The sequence below is a fragment of the Monocercomonoides exilis genome (genome assembly GCF_001643675.1).
Source record: "Monocercomonoides exilis strain PA203 chromosome Unknown scaffold16-1735695, whole genome shotgun sequence".
NCBI classification, from domain to species: domain Eukaryota; phylum Preaxostyla; order Oxymonadida; family Polymastigidae; genus Monocercomonoides; species Monocercomonoides exilis.
The window spans coordinates 902,167-924,921 of record NW_027150561.1 but is presented as its reverse complement, the minus strand read 5'-3'; the positions used below and the strand labels follow the sequence as shown (position 1 = coordinate 924,921).

Here is a 22,755-nt window from a genome sequence, read left to right as displayed (position 1 = left end):
TTATTATTCAAAAATTTTTAATAATTAAAATTTTTTTGTTTTCATGTCCGGTCATATTACACCTTTGTTTCAATGTTCTCAGAACGACGCATTCGTTAATTTTACAATTAGAGTTCCATATGCCAAAGCTGATGAAATGGAATTTTACGCAATTGATAATGAATTTGTCTTTTATAGTAAGCCTTATTTTTTACGGTTTGCAATATCATTTATAGTGTTGTATCGATGATGAAATTAGGTTGTATCTTCCAGGAGACTTGATAGAAGATGGTCGCGAGAAAGGTTCTTATGATTGGAATACAAATGAAGTTAAAATTTCAATTCCAAAGAAAGTTTACAAGTTTTTTGTTTTTTAATGTTTTTCAAACAAAACTTTCTTTTGTTATTTAGAATCAAAAAGAATATTTTCCAGATCTCGATATGATATCGAAGCTTTTGGCAAAGAAAGATGAAAGAAAGAATAAAGAAATGAATTTGGAAGAATCAGCTGCTCCAACTGATATGACTGAAGGAAAAAAACCAATTATTGAAGAGCTTTCATCAACGGAAATCGAATGCGAATTTGAACAGAATCTTCCAGAGGTATTTGAAATCAACAATACTTTGTTAAAGTTTTGTGTTTTGTTATAATTGCTATTATTGTTGTTTCTTTAAGGAAGAAGAAGAAAAGGATGTAAAACAATCATTGAGATATGGATTTGATAACAAATATTATTCTGTATTTAGCACATTTGGACATTCAAGTTTGGAGATTATTGAGTTCGATAATCCTGATGACATTGAACTTGAGAAGCGAATTGATGCAATGCGAATCAGAGAAGAAGATAAATTTAACAGAGATCAAATGCTTTATGACTGGATCGATGAGCAAAAATGGATGAGAGCAAATCAATTTGAAAAATCAAAAATTCTTGGGAAGAATAAAGTGATCACTTGCACAAACGAAGAAGAGAAAAATGCAAGTTCTGAAGACGATGATTCAGAAAGTGAACTCGAGCTCGACGAATATGAAGAAGGAGACGAAAACTACTTGCTGGACTCGGCGCTGCAGTTTGTGCAGCCGTGGAACTGCTGCAGAGAGAAGAATGGGCTGCATTCGCTCCAGTTCCATTGCCTGCCGTATGAGTCAGACCCTTCAAAGGAGAAGCTGTCTGTGTCTTCTCCGTCCCCGCTCTCATCTGCTGCGAACCCCTCTGAGCTGAGCTTTTCGTCTGTTTCGCAGTCTTCTTCTGCCTCTCCATCATCATCATCTTCTTCAACCTCACCCTCTTCTTCCACTTCGACATCCTCTTCTTCATCATCCACACGTTTTGAATCCCCCATTTCAATCACCAGCACTCCCTCAGCCACGCCATCATTTTCAGCCTCTTCGCCTTTCAGTGACCTGCTCCTTTCTCTCCCACGGCGCGTGGTTGTTCCTGCTTTCCATCCGCGTTCTGTGCTTTATTCGCTTTTCGATCTGATGTTTGCTTTCTGCTATGACATGCGCCTGTCAGAGGGAGAAGGGAATCCAGAGAGCATGTGGACTTACACCACTCTGTCGCCAACACTGTCGAATTTGATCGTATGAAATCTTTAATTGAAATTTTCTTTCTTTTTTTTCTATTTCTTTCATTCTTTCTTCTTATTTTTTGAAAATTTTGGATTTTAAATTATAAATTTAAACAATTTATACTTTTCTTCTTTTTTTTCAAACAATTTTTCAAAAATATTTTTTTTTCACCCTGTCAATTTCTTTCATTATTTCTCTTTTTTTTCCCTCACAACCTTTCCCTCATTCATCATTCACACATCCCTCCTCCCAAGAGCTACACCTCCCTTCGCTCAGCTGTTCTCTCCTGTCTCCGGCGCTGCCTCGTGTTTCCTCTTTTCCGTGGCCCGCTGTTCGCATCGATGGTTCTCAATGACACAATCACTTTGTTCTGCCCCCACAAACGCCCAACAGCAGCAGCACCTTCATCAGAAGCATCACAAAGCTCGTCTTCAGAAAACTCAGAAAGCGAAGCAAAATCTTCACAACCGTCGCTTTTTGCGTCGTGTCTGTTTGGCGGCTCTGTTCGGAGGGATCTGCTTTTGTGCCTGCTGAGAATGAAGTATGTGCTGGACCGGGACAGCGCAAAGTATCTTCTGTCAAAACTGTACTTGAACGATTATTGCTTGTTTGTCCAGCAGATAAGCGAGAAGGAGCTGGAAGATTGGTGCACTTCAAAGGAGTTTGAAGAATCTGTTGACATTCAGTGGAATAGAGATGCAGATGAGATTGCGCCTGGATGGAGGTTGTCGGAGATTCTTAGAAAACATCTTGCTTAGAAACTTGCATTTTTTGGAACGGTGAATGAAAATCACATTTTTTTTTTTTTTTTTTTTTTTTTTTTTTTTTTTTTTTTTTTTTTTTTTTTTTTTTTACTTTTTTGGTTTTTATGCAAAAGTATTTTTCAAAACAAAACAATTTGAAATTCTTATTTTTTTAAGAAATAATTTGATTGGCGTTCATCCTTGCTTCACATTGCTTCGAACTTGACAGTTGAAGAGTGTAAATTGAAATGTTTCTCATGAAAAAAGTGAGCAATACTGTATTTATTAAATTCTCTTCGTTTTCTTTATAAAATGAAGATTCTTCAATAACACCAATCCTTTGGTTGTTAACGGTGAACATTCAGAATAAATAGCATTTGAAGCTTAAATCTTTCTTCATTAAAAAAAAAATACCACAAATTTTGTTTATCTCTTGTTTGTCCATTAAAAAATGAAATGAAAAACACGAAGAAAAATACAGCAGAAAAATATCTAATGGAAAGAAATATAAGAGGAAAAGAATTAATGATTTGCAAAAAGAAAAAAATAAAATTATTATAAATAAATATCTAGAAATTTAAAGAAAGTTCTCAGTTCAGCTAACATCTTCACTGCGCTAAAAGCACAAGGAGTTTGTACGGTCTCCTTTTGCACGATACATTTTCATGCACGTACAATCAGTCCGCCCATCGCTGATATATATTTCTTCATTGAAGTTCAAAATGTTCGCAAAATGCAAATCAAACAAGTCACTCTTCTCTTCATACCTTAACTTTATATTAATGTTCCTTTGCCAAATAAATTCACTTCTCTTTTAATTTTAATTTCAATGAAAAAGAGTTTCATAATATGTTGCATGTAAATTTTCATTCAGAATGAAACAATAAACAAAGATCTCCAACAAAAACCAACTAAAACATATAAATTCCAAAAAATATTTCTAAATAAGTTCACTCATAACATCATGTTAAAGAATAAACTCAAAGAAACAATTAATTTTGATCATAAAAATCCAAAATTTAATTGATCAAATAATCTGATCAATCTTTTGATTTCTCAAAATAAATTTGATCAAAGTGTCAGAGATGGTTCTGATAATGGAGCATAATCTGTCTCATCCAACTCGCGTGCAAGTTCATCCCAGTCGTCAGTGAAAAATGGGCTGTTTTCTTCTGTTTCCTGAGTTGTTGCCTTCAGGAAAGGAGCAAAAATCGAATCTAATTGAGAAGAAATGATTGATTGAGGCCATAATGAAGATAAAAGATCAAGTGAAGAATTTCCTTTTTCTTCTGATTTTTCATTCCTCATTTTTTGATTGAGCAGCGCAGCAGCCTGAGAAGACACTGGAGCAAATGCTCTTTCAAGCATTGAAAGAAGAGAAGGGCAAAGATTAGAGATAAAAGCGGTGATAAAAGCAGAAAACGCTGGAAGATAAGCTGAAAACAAAGGAGAAGCACTGACTGACTCGCTTGGCTGCTCTATTCCTTCGTTTTGTGGAGTTTCTGGAGCGGAGTGGAAGTTACGGAGAATCGGAGAAATAGAAAGAAGAGGAGAAGGAGGTGCTCTGGAGATAAACCTGACTGCAATATCTGTTTTTAGAAACAAATAAATTAACAATAAAAATAAAAGATAAAAGATTCAATAAATGAAAAATTGCGTTTTAAATTTAAATTATCAAAATAGAAAATCATTAATTTTTAAATGATTAAATAAAATTAACAAATGAGAAACAATTTCAAGGAAGAAACGAATAAACAAACAAACAAAATAAAATAAAACAAGACAAAATATAAAAACACATTTCTTCAATCCCACAAACCGTGCCATTCGCCCACCACCTGTGGAATCGCTGGGTGTGGAGGGATAATCGGGATGAACTTGCTGTGGTCACATTTTTCTGCTTGGCTGCTGTTTTCTTCAGAGTCTGGGGCAGAAATGAGTCCAATGACATTCACAGCGAAGAAAGAGGCAGCAGAATGGAGGATGATGGCAGAGGCAGAGGAAAGGAAACACGAGAAGAGCTTCAGAAAGGAGGTGAAGAGAGACAAGGAAGGAGAAGAGGAAGAAGAAGAAGAAGGAGAAGAAGAAGAAAAGGAATAGGAAGAAGAGGAAGAGGAAGAAGAGGAAGAGGAAGATGATGATGAAAAGAGCTTATTGAAGAAATGAGTAAGATCGTCAAAAAACAGACAGAATATTTGCGAGAGCAGAAGAAGAGGAGGAAGAGAAAAAAGAGAAGAGCGAACATCTGACTCTTCTGTGCTATTGTTATTGCTGTTATTGCTGTTATTGCTATTGTGATTGTAATCTGCTTCATCAAAGTTATCATTTTGTTGTGTTGAATCAAAAGAAGAAGAAGAAGAGGAGGAGGAGGAGGAAGAAGAAATGGAAGAAGAAGAAGAAGATGATGTTTTGAGCAAAGGAGAGCCCCAATCAAACGAAAGAAGCGAGCGGTTGAGGCGGATCAGCGCAGACGAAAGAAACACGTCGAAAAGTTGGATAAGAGAAATTTTGCAGAAGGGAAGAAAAGGAGAAGAAGAGAAGGAGCTGGCAGAGAAAGAGGAGAGGGAAGAAGAAGAAGAAGAAGGAGAAGAATTTGACGTTAATGGAAATGAACGGAAATGTACAGAATTTATTCCCTTCACAAGTGAAGTTAGCAAAGAGAATGAGAGATGAGAAGGCAAAGAAGAGGAACACATTGAAAACAAGGCGCTTGGCGAGAAAAGAGTGGAAAGAAGAGAAATCGAATTGGAAGAAGAAGAAGAGGAGGAGGAGGAAGAAGAAGAAGATGATGATGTTAAGGAAGGGCGAGTAACAAGAATTACAAGGGAAGAAGCAGAAGGATCAATAGAAGATAGCAATGAAAGATTGATTGAAGAAGAAGAAAAGGAAGACGATGATGAAGAAGAGGATGATGATGAACTTATTCCAATAGAAGAAGAGCTAAATGACGTGGAAGAAGAAATAGAAGTAGAAGATGAAGAAGAAAGAGAAGAAGGAAGATGAAAGCGAAGTGGGCTGCGATGAGGAGGAGAAGCAAGAAGCGAGGAAAACCAGGAAAATGGATGAGAAAGAGGAGAAGAAGAAGCACACAGCATTGAGAGAGGGATGATGATGCGGTCATAAGGAGATGAATGAGAAGTGGAAGTGGAAGAAGAAGAGGGAAAAGAAGAAGAAGAAGAAGAAGAAGAAGAAGAAGAAGAAGAAGAAGAAGAAGAAGAAGAAGAAGAAGATAATGATGATGATGATGATGATGATGATGACAATGATGATGAAAGAGAGAAAGAAGAGAAAGAAGAAGAGGAAGGGGAAGAAGATGTTTGAGGAGAAGAAGAAGTGAGGTGATTAGAGTCGTCGTTTATGTAGTTGAAGATTGCATTTCCATATCTGCTGAACATGTCTGTGATAACTTGCTTGGATGTTAAAGAAGAAAGTTGCACTTCATCAGAAGAAGTGGAAGAGGAAAAGGAAGAGGAAGAAGAGGAGGAGGAAGCAGAAGTTGAGGCAGAAGAAGGAGGGGAAAAAGAAGAGGATGGGGAAGAGGAAGAAGAAGAAGCGGATGTAGGAGAAGAAGAAGAAGATGATGATGATGATGAAGCCGATTGTGGATGACTCTTATTCTTTTGAGAAGATGCAAATAGCAGAAGTGGATGAAGAATGTGAATCAGCAAAAGAATCAGCTGTTCTTTTTGTGCCACCGCCCATTTTTTGGCCTGCTGCGATGGCGATTCAACAGCCTGTGAACGAGAAATGACTGAAAACGAAGGAGAAGTTATATTTTCTGAAGAAAATTGTGATGTTTCTGGATTTTGTAATTTTTTTGGCTGAGGAAGAAGTTCTAATATGCATTCTGGGTTGCTTTGTGACTGCAATTCGGACAATAGCGATTGCTCTGTTTGTTCCAGCAGAGAAGCAGCTGAATTTAATGTGGCTGATTTATTCGATTGGGCTTTAGAAGACGAGGTTTGACTGGTTTTGTTGTTTTTCAATGGAACGCCAAAATTGAAGTGATCTGGATAAAAAAGAGAGCTTTTAACACCAATTGCTGAAGTGTAATTGCTTTTGCTTTCGTTTTCTCTGTTTAATTCATAAGACTCACGAAAATGATTTATTGCTTGTTTTTTCTCGTTTCTTGCTCTTTCTGCAAACAGAATTGAATGCTGCTCCAAAGTCTGCTCAACTATGCTATTCACCGCATTGCAAAGTGAAGGTATAATTGACTGAAAAGAAGAAATTGTTCCATTGAATTGTACATTTGAAGTTGAAGGAGATGATGATAGTGATGTGCTTGATTTTTGAGAGGTAACTTGAGGAGGGCCAATTCTCAGTAATTGAGCGATTGAATTCGCAATAAAAGTTGTCTGCCCACTTAAATATGCAGAGGAAATTATCTCTTCAGAACTTCTTTTTAACTTCCTTAAAACAGTGATGATCTTTAATGTCTGTGAAAGAGAAGATCGTGATAAAGCTTCTCCTTTACTTGAATTCTCTTTCATTGGAAAAGACAGTTTACTCAACAATATCGAATTAAAATCTTCGGCAATTTCATTGCACTGTTTGATGAGGGGTTGGAGACATTGTTGTGCTGCTAATTTCTTCTGTAAATCTGGAAGAACTGCAATAAGAGAAAGAGCGTTATCCCATTGTTCTTGTTTGATATAGCTTTTCAATTTACTTGGAATCGATAAAATCAAAGAAGTTTCGTGAGAGTGATTGAGCATATTTAAGATTTCATTTGTAGATAAATTACTATCTTTTTTTGATATATCTTCCGAAGTCTTCTTCAGACTTTTCAGATTATTTAATATTCCTGTAAATTTTTCGGAAGAAAATTTTATTGAAGAAACTTGCTGTTGAACATCCGAAATAGTTGAATCCATTCTCATAAATAAATCGCAATTTGACAAAGTTATTTGTCGAAGTTGCTGCGTAAGGAAATTTGTCCTTGAATTCAGCTCTTCCAATTTCTCTGGTAGTACATTATAAGGTGTACTCAGAATTTCATTATATGAAGGCTTGTGAGAAGTCATAACAGCAGATTTCAAATTATTAATTCTTTTGTAATGACAACTTTATTGTGGGTGAATTAATAATTACGCTTATGGTAAAACGATCTATATCGAATTTGTTTTATCGTTTTTTTAAATGGATCGAACACAATTATTTAAAGAAATATGCGCAAAGCATCCTAAAGTCGAAATATCAGAACCTAGTCCACGAATTGTTGAAGCAGATACTTTCATGGAAGAAGCTGTTAAGATTTTTGATGAAATCCGTTTCAAAAGAGGAATTATTCTTAGCAATGCTGCTTCTTTTGTAAATGTGTATTCATTTCCAACTGGATTTATTCAGCCCATGGAAGAAAGAGATCGAGATTTGTTTGCGCTGAAATGGAAGGAATTTTTCCGTGATATGAAAATCAGAATTGACAAGCTTAATTCTGATTTAGCAGATTTTGTTGATAAAACAAGAGGCAAAGTGATATTTTCAATATTCAAAACAAAAAAAGACAAGCTTGATGAGATGAGTGTTTTTATTGATATTGTAACATTTCGTTCTGAAATCACCAGTTATCTCCTTGATTACCTGAGCGATTCAGTGAACATGCTCGATTCGCTTATAAAAGCTAGAACAAACGTTGATAGAAAAAGACAAGCTGCTTTTCGATTTGAACCGATTGTTGCACAAGAAGGAAAAAAGAAATATGCGTTGAAAGCACCTCCGAAGCTTGTTACTCGTCCACCAGAACAAAAGTTGAAACCAAAACCGAAAGAGCAAAGAGGGTCTTCGTATTCGTATGATGATGACCTTCCTTCTTCAACTTCAATGAATGATTTGATGGCTGAAAATGAACTTGTTGCACATGAACTTTATAACCATCTTGAAATTGTCCAGTATGTAATTTTTTTTCCAAAAGTATTTGAGATTGATTATATTATGTGAATTGATGTATTTTTTAAATAGGAAAACAGCACAAACTGCACAAGAGATTAGTGAGCTGTCGCAGATTTTGCTGACTCAGATCGTGGAACAGAAAGAAAAAACTGATTTGATATCATATTTGACAGACACATCACAAGATTTAGTGAAAGATGGAACAAGATTCATAAAAAAGGTTTGAAACAATTTATTAATTTTCAGTTATTTATTCCTTATTTGTTGCTTTATATTTCTTATTTTCGACTTCTATTTACAATTTTCTTTTTCAAAAATAAAAAAAAACATTTTTTTGCACAAAATTTTTCGTTTTATCTTCAAAAATAGGCATCAAAACGCTGGTCCATTCGTCGTTGGTTTGCGTATCTGTACATCTTCCTCAGTTTATCTCTCTTGTTGAAGGAGTTCTTGTGAAGATAACTCCTTCCTTCTTCCATTTCTTATACATTTCACACTCTCACATATTTAAAGTAATTGTGTTTCCATTCGTCTCTTTTTATTGTTGCTTTTGTGTTTATTTTTATTTTTTTTTTCCCCTTCTTCTCCATCTTCTTCATCCTCCTTCTCCTCTTCTTCTTGAATGAAAAAACATTTTAGTAATTTTTATAATTTTTATTTTATGGTGTTCCGTTTGTGTTCTTCCATCTCACTCAAAAATTTTGTAAAGCAACAAAATTCATCAAGGAGCCCAATCATTAAATTTATCTTTTTTTTATATTTAACTTTTTCCATGAAAAAAAATAATATTCTAATTTAGTGAATTGCATTTTCTTATCAAATAATTCTGTGAAGTGAAATAAATTTAATTCCTTTTTTATTTTTTTAATTATTTTCTTAATTTTCTTTTCTTTTCTAAAGAGCCTGTGGAACATTCTCTTCCGAGAGCAGTGCCACAAGACTCAGCAGATGCTTGCGCGGAATCGGCTGCCCCCAGAATGCCAGCGAGCCCGCAGGCTCCCTCACACCCTGCAGCTCCTTCAGCGCTGCATCGCCATTTGCAAGCAGATTGCGAAGTGACAGCAAAACCTCCTCTTTGGTTACTCCTGTTCTGATCAGTGCATCAGCTGCCCAGGTGGCAGACAGAAGAGCAACGCCTTGTTGAGACAGGCGCAGAGAGATGCGCTCAAGACGGTCGAGCAAATGGAACACAGGGAATAGAACAGACGGGAGTGAAGAGGAAGAGGAAGAAGAAGCAGATGATGATGATGAAGAGGAAGAAGAGGATGAAGTGAATGCAGCAGCAGAAGTAGCAGGAGAAGGAGAAGGAGAAGGAGCAAATCCCGAAGCAGCCGAAAGCGACTGTCCTGAAGAAGCTGAAGAAAGCGATGATGCGTTTGCCGACAGGATCGACCCGATCTGAATGATCCTTGCCGACACATTTGGTGCCACATGCATCAATGAAGGTGCTCTGCTGATCTCCTTCTCAAGGACAGCGTCCCACGTCGCCTGTATCAGCTCCTGGCTGAGCTGCCCAGCGTTCTGCATAAGCAGCAAAACAGAGCAGCACAGCGATAGAGGAACCGCAAACTGTGTGAAGAGCTCGGTTGAGTCGTACAACTGGGAGTCGAGTTTTGTCAGTGCTGTGGTGAGCAATGGCTCCAATGCTGTGTGTTGTTGGGTGTCTGCCATTGCTCGCAGCTCTTCTTCGACTTCCTGCCGCAGAGTCTGCTGCAGATGCGCCACACTCACACGCGCCCTCAAGTCCTGCAATTTTGAGATGGACGTGTTTGAAGCAGCAGAAAGACAGCCAGCTGCAAGTGTGATGTACTTCACACGCAGTGCCAGAAGATTATTTCCAGTCGATGCAAATTCGTCCTTTGCTGCCAAAACAGAGCCCGATGCCTGCGACAAATGTGCCATCGAGTCGCTGTTCAGCCGCGTTTTGCTGTCTGCCGCCAGCCGCATCAGCTCCGCCGCCGCCTTTTCAGACTCTCCTCTCCTCAGATAGTGCTCCCACAGCGCGTCCTGGTCGCCGCAGTCGGCAGAGCACAGGAACTCCACAATGAAAGGAGAGTCCAAGCCGACAAGGACAGAGCGGAGGAAGCCACGCGAGGCAGCCCAGCGGTACACAGAAAGATGCATCAGCTGGTCGTCCCGCTTCAGAAGATGCTGGAAAATGTCGGTGGATTTCAAAAGCTCGGCGGATGACTGGATCTGGCTGGACAAAGCTGAAGCCGAAGCTGCTTGCTGTTGCAGCTGCTGTTGTTGCAATGTGTTTGAGCCAATCTCAGTATCACTTCTATTTTGCATTCCCCTCCCAGCCATCATCGTCATAGTCTTCATCTTCGCCTTCCCTCTCTCCATCTCGATCTGCCTCTCCTGCATCGCTTCCTTGTGCGACAGCGCGGACTCCATGCCATATGTCACCCACCAGTGCAGATCCCTCACTCTTCTGAATGCCTCAGCCCCCGCCACATCCGATGAAGGGCACTTGTTCTTGTGCCATTTCAGAGCCAGCTCATTCGGATCAGCCAGTTTGATCTTCGCATCAACCAGCGGAATGCAAGCTGTGGGAAAAGAAAGCGCACAGAAGAGAGGGCAGAAGAATGAGAGAGAGACAGAGCGGGCACACTCACGCAGGAGATGCACACACGCTGCCAGCAGAATCGCTCTGGCTTGTCTGTTTATAAACATCTGAGGAGAAGACTGCTTCACAAAGCGCTCTACAGCATCCATTGGGAACTTCCTGCTGCTTGTGTACATGTCAGGCTTGTGGGATGGGAGTAACAGGAGGAGATCAGAGCTTTGTGTGGATTGATAACCAGAAGAAGAAGAAAAAGAATTGGTAGCAGATGAAGATGAAGATGATGAGGAGGAGGAGAAAGATGATGCCTTTGTTGTTGATTCTTCTCCTTCTTCAGTTGCTGGCTCGTCAAAGAAGACGCGTTTTGGAGCATCGTTTGTGTTGCGAGAAGAGACCAGAAATCTTCCACTGGCAGGAGCACGTCGGCGGAACAACGGCTCAGCGCTTTGTGCATCAAATGAAGAATTCAATGAATCATTCTGATGATGTTGCTGACTGTTATGTTTGCTTTGTTCTTGTTTGCCTTGTTGTAATTGTTGCATTTGTTGCTCTTTCGATTGGAATTGGCTGGCAACCATCTGAACAGCAGCTTCTGCGTCCTGTAGTGTTATCTCCTCTTCCTGCTGTGTTCCGTTCTGTTTGCAGAACACATCACCATTCGCATTCCATTTCAGCATGTTCTGCTCTTTCTCTCTTCTTTGCTCGCTCTCCCTCAGCTGGCCCTGTGCAACCATCTGAAGGAAAGAGAGGGTGTGGCAGAGCTTCACATCGCCTGGTGGGAAGAAGGATGGGCAGAAGCGAGTGAAGGAGGTGCTCAGCGTATCTGCTGTCTCAAGTGGGGTGCTGTCGTGATCATCAGAAGAGAAGGAAGAGAAAGAAGAGGAAGAAGAGGAAGAAGACAAAGAAGAATTGAAGCTTGAATTGCCTTGAGGAGCTTGGAAGACACGCATGAGTGAAGATATGATCAGCGACTGTGCAACTGCTGCTCCTGCTGATGTTGCAATAAGATCTCGAAAAGTGAGATAATAAGCATTCACATTCAGTCTGCTATAAAAAGAGGAAGAGGAAGAAGAAGAAGAGGAAGAGGAAGAGGAAGAAGAAGAAGGTGTGGGAGAAAACAGAGTGGCAGCCGGGAGAGGATAAGCAAGCGATGTGTGTGTGTGGAAAGGCATGCTTGAAGGGTGCCTGAGGCAAGAGACAGGAAGAGAAAGAGTTAACTGCTTGGGTGATTCAGATGTGGTTAGGATGTTCAGCTCAGAAAGAAGGAGAACAAGAAGAATACCTTCGTAGCAGCGGGAGAGGATGGAGTAGAAAGCGCAGAGGGAGTCTTGCTCGGTGTAGGTGTATGAAATTGGAGAAGGAGAGGAAGAGGAAGAAGAGGATGAGGAGGAAGAAGAAGAAGACGATGATGATGATGTTGTTGTTGAGGGAGCATAAAAAGAAGAGGAAGAAGACATGAAATTCGGTGAAAGGAATGAAAAAGCAGAAGAAAAGCAGTTTCTTCTTCGTTTGTTGTATGCATGTGAATTTGAATATGAGGAAGAAGAGGAAGAAGAAGCTGAAGAAGAAGAAGAAGAAGACGATGAAGAAGAAGAAGAATTCGCATTTTGTTCATCTTTCTCTCCATTGCACGCAAACAGATACGAAGCAAACCTCCTCTGTCCTGATATCAAATACAGCAAAGCAGCAAGTGGCTGCGCGAGCGATGCTAACAGAGCAGGCTCAACAAGAAGAGTGACCGTGACAGGGACAGACGCAGATGACTCGTCAGAGATAGAGAACATGGAAGACAAACCAGAAGAAGATGAAGAGAATGAAGAAGAGGAAGAAGAAGAGAAGCAACGAGAATTGGCAAATGGGTTTGAAGAAGAAGAGCTTGGGTAAGAATTGTTAAAGGATGAAGATTCAGCACCTGATCCGCTGATGCCCAGGAAGCTGTGGAAGACATCGTCTGAATGCTGCACATTTGACAAGCTGTTTGGCAAGTTCCCTCCTCTTTCACTTCCTCTTATTCCTCCTGCTCTTCCTGCTCTTCCGATTCCTCCATCAAATCCATTCTGGTATCCAAGTGAAGACGGAGGCAGGAACGAGACAAGAGAAGCAGGAGGCAGCGAGCCAATGGGCGAGGAAGACGGCAGGTCGGCTGTGCGGATCTGTTCTCGTATCATTTGCTGCCTCAGCAACCTCATCCGCCTTTTTGCCTCTTTCTTCGCTTTCTTCGCCTCTTCGCTCTGAACGATCTCGTCCAGCTCCTGCAGCTCCTTCTGCTTTGCCCTTTCGTTCTTGCTTGCCTCGTTCTCAATAGCTTCATATTCAGTTTCATTTATTCTGCGTCGCTTTTCACTTCCTGTCGAAAACATAGACATCTCCTCTTTGCCATTCTTCCTCTTTCGTTTCTCTTTTCTGCCATTGGCATTTATTCCTTTTTCTTTCCTTTCTTTTGATTCATTGCCATCAACGCCATCGTTTTCGTTGTCTTCTTCGTCTGAATCCTTCCACAGCCAGCTGTCTTCTCCAATCACATCATCCCAATCATCTTCCTCTCCTTCTCCTTCTCCTTCCTCTCCTTCTTCATCTTCATCTTCCCCTTCCCCAAACCCTCCGTCCAACTCATTTTCGTCTCTTTTCCTCTTCAAAATCGATCTCAACGACAAAATTTTCCCTTCCTCTTTGTCATTCACCTCATTCCCAAACACATTTGGATAGTTCAACATGTCTTTCTCCTTCAGTGTCGAATCCAGTTGTTCAAGTTCTGTTCCCCACGAAAGCAATGAAAGAATCGCATCCACACTTCCTCTTTTGTTCCACTTCCTTTCTTGTGCTTTCGCTTCCTTTCGCTTCCTCTTCTTTTCTTCTTCTTCTTCATCATCTCCTTCACCTTTTTTTCCTTCTCGTTCTTTTTCTCCTTCTTGATTATATCCACCAAACACATTTCTTTCTCTATTAACCCCACTTTTTCTTTTATTCTCATCTCCAACTCCAGATGAATAACCAGAAGAAGAAGAAGAAGGTGCCACCATAAACAGCATCAATGGCATGTTCCAGAGGGGTGCAATTGACCGCGCCAGATACAAAAACAGCGCGTTGTGAGCAGCCGAAAAGTACCTCGTCGCAATCACAGAATGAGTCAAGTCAGCGACATACGAATTGTTCCACAGAAGAGAGGCAGGGCTGACGGAATGCATAAGCAAAGCAGCAGGGAAATTGGCTGAGGAGGGAGTGAAGGGAGCACCGGGGGGAGGAGGAGGAGGAGAATGAGGATCCAAAAGGGTGAGGAGCGAAGAGGAGAAAGAAGAACCCAGAAGCATGAATGCCTTGAGGCAGAGGGAGGAGGCAGTAGCTGAAGTCAAAGAAGGAGAAGAAGAGACGATTGGATCGAGGCAGGAGAGGACGATAGGTTCAGTGCGGATGGCAAGTGATTGAGGTGGGAATGAAGAAGAAGGAGAGGAGGAAGAAGAAGAATATGAAGAAATGCTTTGATTGAAGTTTCCTTGGTGAAATGATGATGAATGTCTGTCTTTGGATGAGAAAGAAGAAGATGATGAAGAGAATGGAGAAGAAGAAGAAGAAGAATATGAAAACTTGTTTGAATATGAAGAAGGTGCCAGCAAAAGCGACCGTCTCTTGTGCTCCTTCGCCCCCAAGCCGCCAAAATGCCTCGTTCCAAACTGCGACGACTGACCCATCATCTTCCTCTGCATCTCACTTTCTCTTTGCCTCTCCCTCTCATCCATCGCTTCTCTGCCATATCTTTCCTCACCCCCAATGTCTGAACCATCACTTCCTCCATTCAGCTGTTCCTGTACTGACATCAACGACAGCAGATGAGGTGGAGGAGGTGGCGGAGGAAGAGAAGCAGGGGCGGTTGATGCCAGCGGCTGTGGAGAGCAGAGCAAGCGGAGAATCATGTGGCACACTTCAGACGGACCATACGAGTTGGTGGCACTGCGCAGTGAGTCAACAGACAAGGAATTGGAATTCGAATTCGGATTGGAAGAAGAAGAGGTTGATTGCAAAAGAGAAAGCGAATTGTCTTGTCTCGTAAACATTCCTTGTTGACGCAGCTGTTGTTGTTGTTGTGGAGGAAGTATCTGACCAGCTGCCTGCGATTGCGACTGCAGTTTTTGTTGTGAATCAGCAATGCGATTGAGCAAAGCAGCAACATTGTCCATCGGCCTGGCGCATGTAAGGATGCATATTCCTTGCCCAGTGAGTGCAAACAGCATCCTCTGGGGAAGCAAGTGCTGTGTGAGATGGTCGATTGCTCGGGGTGGGTGGGGCATCTGAGAGACAAGATGTGTCACTGAAGACGCATTCAGCAGCTGCCGCACGATGGATACACGGGCAGTCTTTGAAGAGGCTTGGGGAAGAAGATAAGGAGGGACGATGCTGGTGGGAGAGGAGTAGAACGGAAGATATGCGGACAGGGAATACATCGAAGGGGTGAAGAACACCTCGTCAAACGCTTGCATTTCATCCTCGTTGTCTTGTCGGCGCATCATCATCAGCTCTTCTCTCCTCCTTCCTCCTCCTCCTGCTCCTCCTCCTGCTCCTCCATTCATTCCCATTCCTCCACTGCCACTTCCTCCATTCGCCTCCAAAAACGCGTTCTGGAACGAAACACGTGCTTTCGGAAACATCGACATCACATCCACACTCCCCTGCGCTCCACCGGCTGCTCCAACTTCTGTTCGGAATCTCATCTGCCTTTTTGTTTCCTCGTACACCCTCTGCAGACGCTGCAGCGTGGACAAGCGGCTCATACCTGGCGACGGCAGACTCAGCCACGGGCGCAGCAGCAAGAACCAGCTGATGGCAGGGTCAGATGTGGCAGCTAGTGACACAGACAAGGGCACCTCTCCAATGGCAAGCACTGGAGATGGGGGGTGGATGGCTGTGGCTGACTCATTGAGAAGCAGACCAGAAGAGGATAAGAGCATGGGAAGGCTGGAGGCCTTGCCAAAGCGCTTGGCGAGGTCGTCTTGCGGGCGGAAGGGGACGAAAGGGAGAGTGAGATGGCTCCCGTAGTCGGAGGGGGATGGATAGAAACCTAATGTTTGTGGCTGAAATGAGGAAGTTGTGGATGATAGTGTGGAATTTGATTGTGATTGTGGTGGTGGAAGTGGAAAAGCAGAAGATGAAGATGGATAGGAAGAAACGAAAGAATTCTGCTGAGATACAAAGGGAAATGAATGGAAGCTTTGAGCAGCAGCTGCTGCAGTTGACTGGGCCATTGGTGTTGTTGTCAGCGCAAACAGAACATCAGAATCGCGCGATCGCTTGTCTGAAATAAGAGAAATGCCGGATGAGATGAAGGCAGTCCGCACATCATTGAAGTTGACAGTCTCGTTCTGCACAACGTACTCAGAGGAGACAGAAGAAAGAGGGGAAGAAGAAGGATAATTGGGGTTGTATGGAGATGATGAGATGGCTGGATCTAAAGAGGGATATGGACGAAGCGGAGAGGACTGTGGAGGTGCGTATGTGGAAGAGAGAGGAACAGAAGAGGAAGAAGCGGATGAAGAAGCAGAAGCAGAAGATTGGTCAGATTCCATTCCAGACGCAGCTGCTGAAGAAGCAATGTTTGGCGAGAAATATTCAGAGAGTGCCCTCACCGGAGGCAGCTGTGCATGCATCAGCTTCAGCTTCTCAGGGCGATACTCCCTCAGTACAGGCGAATACGACGAAAGCGACGAGAACGGTGAGATGTTCACCACACTCGAAGAACCTGCCCCTTTTCCTCCTCCTCCTCGGTCTTGTTCTTGTGCGCCATACGACGGGAACATGCTCCCTGTGTCGCTCAGCCCTTCCATCCGCTGCTTCATCAGATACCGCGCCATCAGCGACTCAGTTGATCCACCTGCATCTGCACCTGTCCCATCATCGAGCTCAAGCATCTGCATCTTCTTCACCGACCACGACAGCGTCGAGAAGAACAGCCTTACGCCGCAGCGTGTGACGGCAGCGAGTGCCCACACCTGACTCTCTGAGCGGTTGATGACGTGGAGTGAGACAGGCTGCAGCGCCTGTGGTGGCAGCGAGTCCAACAGCAGGTCAGACGATGAGTGGATCTTCTTCATCCGCTCAATCTGCTTCTTCAGCGGCATCGCAGACACCTTCCGGCATGTCGATGCAGTTGGTGAGGCAGACACGCCCAGGTCGTACAGAGTGATTGTCCCGCGGCTGCCCAGCGTTGCCAGCGTGTGCCGGAGCGGATCCACAACCAGCTGCACGATTCCTTCTCGTTCTGCATCCACCCACAGAAACGATGGGAGCGACGGTCGCCGCGGCAGGTAATCCTTCCAGTGCGGACGCGTTCTGTTCTTCAGTGTGCAGCGCCCGCGGATCCAGCCTTTTTGCTTGCGGTATAGCAGCTCGTGAACGCAGTTGTCGTCACCTCCAAAGAATATTCTCCCATTCGGCAACGATCCAACTGATCGAAAATAAACTCCGTCTGTGGATGTAGAAAGATCAGCTAAATGTGAATATGTGTGAATAAATTATCATTCGAAATTGAAGAGTTTTATTGAAAATAATTCAGATTCACACTTTCGACTATCTGGATCGCTCCATCAATTGTTCCATCAGAAAAAGAAACTCCAAAAATTCTGATGTTATCTGCGGTTACCAAAACCATAACGTACCTCAAAGAAAAAAAAATATCATTTTGTGAAAATGGAAGTATTTAAAGCAATACTTTATATCATCAGTGAAGATATTTTGCTTTGGTGCAGCTAGGTGACACAACACAATTGGTTTGTGAACATGATCATAATGGCAAAAATCTTGCCTTAAAATAACAAAGATTTTGAAAAAGTGCAAAGTAAACCATATAAAATCTCAAACCCATCAAGATAATTCCACAGAAAAAATCTTCTTCCAGAAATCGCCCAAATTCGATTAATAGATGGAAAAATACCAATTTTCGTATTTGATGCTATAATATACGTAATGTTCAATCATTTAAATAAATTTAGATCATAAGCAAATGATTCGTCAAAAAGAAATAGAATAAAAGCTAACATTTTAGTGAATCCCTCAGAATACTCGGAAAAGCAACAAAACATTTTTGTGAAAATTGTGGAATCTATTAAGTAATTGATGTGATTCACCAAAATGTTGGAAAAAATCATGATTAATTTTGTAGACTTCAGACAAAGACAAAAAAATAAAATCAAACATCAATTTGTGAGAATAATGATTGAGTGCTATTTGACATATATGATGCCAAATCTGGTGTATTCTCTTCGATTTCAATTATATCATTTAAAAATCTAATTGCAGTTATAAGAGAAAATTGCTCATTTTCCATTTTTGATCATAACCATAATACGGTTATTGTTTGGATAAAATTCTTATTTCAAAGAATAATTATTCTGAAAAAATCGAATATAAACAAATTTTTTGAATTTAAAGGTAAAACATCAACAGATGAATAACTTCATTTTGAAAATTATGAGTTTTATCCTTCACATAAGATGATTTTAAGATTAAAAAGAAAAATAGAGTGTTAAATGGCCTGATTCAAAAGTTATGTAAATATAAAGTTTTCATTATTATTTATTTTATTTATTTGTTTATTTTATAATATATATATATATATATATATATATATATATATATATATATATATATATAGGGTGATTTATAAACCCGGACTTTTTTTAAAATTCATATTTCTCGACGAGTTTAAAAAATTAAATTATAATAATTTACACAATTATGCATTAGTGTATAACACATATAACTATATACAAATTTTTATAAATTGTATTGTATATTTTTTGAAATAAATAATATTTATTTTTGAAAATCCGACTTTTGATGAATTTTTCTATTTTAATTAAACGATTCAATTCATCTTTTGCACACATAACCCATTTTTTCCATGATGCAAACAATTCTGGTTATTTTTTATTTTCCACAATTTGCTCTTTCTTATTGAATGATAATCTGTCATTTTTGAAAAATTTTGTCAATGGGACAACTTAAAAAATTTTTTTCATAAAATGCAGAAACATCGAACAAAAACTAACACTTGCATCAATAAATATGATAGTTATATAAAATTACCGCTACATTATAATTAATAATGATACAGCAGGGACTTCAAAAAATAATATTTATTCGAATTTCAATGAAAATGAACATTAAAATATCATTAATTATCAAAACAGATAACATTCATGAAATCCCTACTGAATAATTATTAATTATAATGTAGCGGTAATTTTATATAACTATCATATTTATTGATGCAAGTGTTAGTTTTTGTTCGATGTTTCTGCATTTTATGAAAAAAATTTTTTAAGTTGTCCCATTGACAAAATTTTTCAAAAATGACAGATTATCATTCAATAAGAAAGAGCAAATTGTGGAAAATAAAAAATAACCAGAATTGTTTGCATCATGGAAAAAATGGGTTATGTGTGCAAAAGATGAATTGAATCGTTTAATTAAAATAGAAAAATTCATCAAAAGTCGGATTTTCAAAAATAAATATTATTTATTTCAAAAAATATACAATACAATTTATAAAAATTTGTATATAGTTATATGTGTTATACACTAATGCATAATTGTGTAAATTATTATAATTTAATTTTTTAAACTCGTCGAGAAATATGAATTTTAAAAAAAGTCCGGGTTTATAAATCACCCTATATATATAGGGTCATAATTTTATTAGTACCCCGTTTTTTATTAGATCCTAAATTTTTTTTTCTCATATTGCTTTATATAGAAGCTTATACGCAATGAGAATAAATTTAAAATAAATAATATATTATTATAAGGTTGTATACAAAATATTTTTGAAAATCATTTCTTTTAAAAAAAGATCTGAATTTTTTTAGTTTTATTTTTTGATCAATGTTTTGCTCGTGTTTCCACGAGTTTTTGAAACCAAGCATTTTCCTTGTTAGCATTGTTTTTAAACTTTTCTTTTTAACATTTTTGGTTATTTTATAACTATAGAAACTCTTTTTTTTCACTAGTTTTCACACCTCACCTTTTTTTCGTAAAACTGAAATATAAACAAAGAGAATATTATTTACACCTTTTTCTTATGTTCAAATAATGTATTATTGTTTGTTACAAATATGTGATATGGAAAAAATATTTTACAAAAAACATTTGGCACACAAAATGAAAAAGACGATATTTTGTTTTTCGTGTTAAACTCGTCATTCACAAATATTCATATATTATAGCTTAATTATATGATATGATACTAAATAATACATTATTTGAACATAAGAAAAAGGTGTAAATAATATTCTCTTTGTTTATATTTCAGTTTTACGAAAAAAAGGTGAGGTGTGAAAACTAGTGAAAAAAAAGAGTTTCTATAGTTATAAAATAACCAAAAATGTTAAAAAGAAAAGTTTAAAAACAATGCTAACAAGGAAAATGCTTGGTTTCAAAAACTCGTGGAAACACGAGCAAAACATTGATCAAAAAATAAAACTAAAAAAATTCAGATCTTTTTTTAAAAGAAATGATTTTCAAAAATATTTTGTATACAACCTTATAATAATATATTATTTATTTTAAATTTATTCTCATTGCGTATAAGCTTCTATATAAAGCAATATGAGAAAAAAAAATTTAGGATCTAATAAAAAACGGGGTACTAATAAAATTATGACCCTATATATATATATTTTTCCAAAAAAAAAAAAAGAAAAGAAAAGAAAAGAAAAGAAAAGAAAAGAAAAGAAAAAAGGTCAATGAGTACATCACATTGAAATGGATGCAACGAAGGAATTGAGGAGGAAAAACGTATTTACAGTAAAGCAAGGAAATGCGAACAAAAAAGAAGTACATCTGGAGAAAGTGGGATAAAGGTTTGCATGATTTTATAGAATTCAACAGTAATGTGGAGAGAATCTGCGATAGTCTCTAATAGAAGAATTGCCTTTATATTTGTTGAGAAGAGAGTTTAATTTTGATGAATGGGCGATGTATTATTATGGAAGGCGAGGCTTTGCTATTGGATTAAAATGGTCGTTGTTCAATATTGGTTAATGCATCTCTCAAAACTTCAAAAACTAAATATTCTTTTATTCATTCTCTTTATGCATGAAAGCCAATAAAAGAACTTTCATCACGTCTTTGTTGGATAGCAGTTTGTTCTTTTCATTTTTTTGGACAATACTCTTTTCGATTCAATAATTGCCATCTCCTTTCATGAAGAGTGTTTCTCTTTCGAAATCGATCTTTTACAACGTTTTTGTTTCCCCTTCGCTTTTAGTGTCTTTCACAGCATCTTATTCGGAAAGCTCCACTTTGATGGATGGCTTCTTGTTTTCTTTGGTTTGCGATGCTTTTGATGGATCTATTGTTCATTTCAACGGGACTCAGATTTCCTTCATAATCTCGAATTAGTCTTTTATTGATTGCAAGAGAATGTTTAATGTTGAAATCAATGGAACTGAAGAAACAAAAATTCCTTTTAATGCAAATTGAAACAATCAAAGGAATAAACACATTTCCTTGGTGTGAAAGGAATTCATCAAAGACAAAAGGAACAGACATTTCATTTTCAGATGGGATATCTGGCAGAGGGACACTCTGAACGAGTATTTTGAAAAGTGGAGAACTTTTTTTTTTCAAAATTGTTGATTCAAAAACTACAACGCACATTAACCAGGAAGACATTCATGTATTATTCAATCAAATCAGTTGAGATTTTGAATAATATTCAAAATTCATGAAATGCTCAAATTAATGCTGGAGCATGTGTGCTTATTTTGTTATTTAATGTGTCCAAATCAGCGGATGAGAATTCCAAGCATGCAAAGCATTCAATCATGGAGGAGGACTGTTTCTTGTTTCTCTCAAAGCATTGGAGCAAGGACGCAAGAGGAAGAAAATGGAGAAGGAGAGAGTACGTGTGTGTTGAACTCCTTTTTTCACTTAATGCTTTCTCATGGATAAATGTGGTGGAGGAATTCTTTGTCAATTTGTTATTGAACAATTTCGAATATGATGCATTCATTGCATTTCATGTTCGCGCTTCAAGAGATAGGAGGATTTTGATTGCATCTGGAAAAATCAACAGCTCCAAGCAACAATCATTAATTATTAATTTTTTATCTTCTTTGATCGCAAATGCACTGATTATATTCCACAATTGCATGATTTTTTGCAAAACAAAAATCTTTATCATTTGAAAATGTCAAACAATCCGTTTCATGAATTCTATTCAACATATTCTTATTTCAAAAGAAAATATTTTGCAAAGATGCAGTCAAATAGTTGGGCATTTCTGTCCATAGAAATGAAAGATTGGATGAAGAAGGAGGCAAATGATCGATATGTTGGAGTGAGTGTGGAAGATACAAACAAACTGTGTGGGATTAGTGAGTCATCACATTTCAAGACAGTGGGACATGCAGTGGCGTCGAGCATGGTACAGCTGAGCTGGACAATCACAGTGCTGGGTGGGAGGCATGTGAGCGAAGAGGTGACGATCAATGTCAGGGATAAGAAGATAATAATAACTGGGAGAGGGAAGACAGTGAGTGTGATTGGGACGAATTCTCTTTCTTCTTCATCGACAACGCTGTTTCGCGTTTTTTCTGATCAACTGGAGGTGGGGAATGTGGGGATCGACCACAACGCGGCAAGAAGCTCATCGCCGAGTGTGTTTGTGGTGTCTGTGGGGATAGGGACTCTTTCAGTGGAGGATGTGGTGATCGACTCTTCGACATCAGGAGGGAGTGGAATCTCTTCATCTGTGTTTGAAGTGGCACTGAGGCAGTTGAAGACGATTGATGTGGAGATTGAAAACATGAAAATGAGCCAGCCTCCGTTCTCTGAACCATCATCAGGAGAAGCTGAATCAGATAAGAGTTTTCAGTCAAATGTTACAATTCGGAATTTGAATCTGACAGGAGGAAATGGGACGATTGTGGCAAAGAGTGCGAAGGAGAGGAGATATGTGTGGCGAGCAACACAACAATAGAGCAATGTGTGCATGAGAATTGGAATGGTCA

At 39.0% G+C, this 22,755-nt stretch overlaps 5 protein-coding genes across 5 annotated transcripts; 3 read left to right on the top strand and 2 right to left on the bottom strand.

Moving 5' to 3' along the window:
- Nucleotides 1-43: 43 nt before the first annotated feature.
- MONOS_9731 (putative protein SHQ1) lies at nucleotides 44-2,310 on the top strand (the record flags this gene model as incomplete). The annotated part of the gene is made up of 5 exons (XM_067880259.1): nucleotides 44-195; nucleotides 239-332; nucleotides 391-582; nucleotides 656-1,564; nucleotides 1,807-2,310. 5 exons carry the CDS (start codon nucleotides 44-46, stop codon nucleotides 2,308-2,310), a joined length of 1,851 nt encoding a protein of 616 aa, XP_067729620.1.
- An 837-nt stretch (nucleotides 2,311-3,147) lies between these two features.
- Nucleotides 3,148-7,370, bottom strand: MONOS_9730 (Conserved oligomeric Golgi complex subunit 8 (COG8)). The gene is made up of 2 exons (XM_067880258.1): nucleotides 4,115-7,370; nucleotides 3,148-3,884 (listed from the first exon to the last, which is right to left on the bottom strand). Exons 1-2 carry the CDS (start codon nucleotides 7,320-7,322, stop codon nucleotides 3,367-3,369), a joined length of 3,726 nt encoding a protein of 1,241 aa, XP_067729619.1. The 5' UTR covers nucleotides 7,323-7,370; the 3' UTR covers nucleotides 3,148-3,366.
- Nucleotides 7,371-7,437: 67 nt separating this feature from the next.
- MONOS_9729 (Syntaxin 18) lies at nucleotides 7,438-8,925 on the top strand (the record flags this gene model as incomplete). The annotated part of the gene is made up of 3 exons (XM_067880256.1): nucleotides 7,438-8,186; nucleotides 8,257-8,407; nucleotides 8,557-8,925. The coding sequence occupies 3 exons, from the start codon at nucleotides 7,438-7,440 to the stop codon at nucleotides 8,641-8,643; spliced, it is 987 nt and encodes a 328-aa protein (XP_067729618.1). The 3' UTR covers nucleotides 8,644-8,925.
- MONOS_9728 (putative nuclear pore complex protein Nup155) lies at nucleotides 8,925-17,390 on the bottom strand (the record flags this gene model as incomplete). Its single annotated transcript, XM_067880255.1, has 2 exons — nucleotides 8,925-17,228; nucleotides 17,303-17,390. 2 exons carry the CDS (start codon nucleotides 17,388-17,390, stop codon nucleotides 9,082-9,084), a joined length of 8,235 nt encoding a protein of 2,744 aa, XP_067729617.1. The 3' UTR covers nucleotides 8,925-9,081.
- Nucleotides 17,391-22,037: 4,647 nt separating this feature from the next.
- Nucleotides 22,038-22,724, top strand: MONOS_4329 (uncharacterized protein; the record flags this gene model as incomplete). Its single annotated transcript, XM_067874392.1, has 1 exon — nucleotides 22,038-22,724. One exon carries the CDS (start codon nucleotides 22,038-22,040, stop codon nucleotides 22,722-22,724), a length of 687 nt encoding a protein of 228 aa, XP_067729616.1.
- Nucleotides 22,725-22,755: the final 31 nt, after the last annotated feature.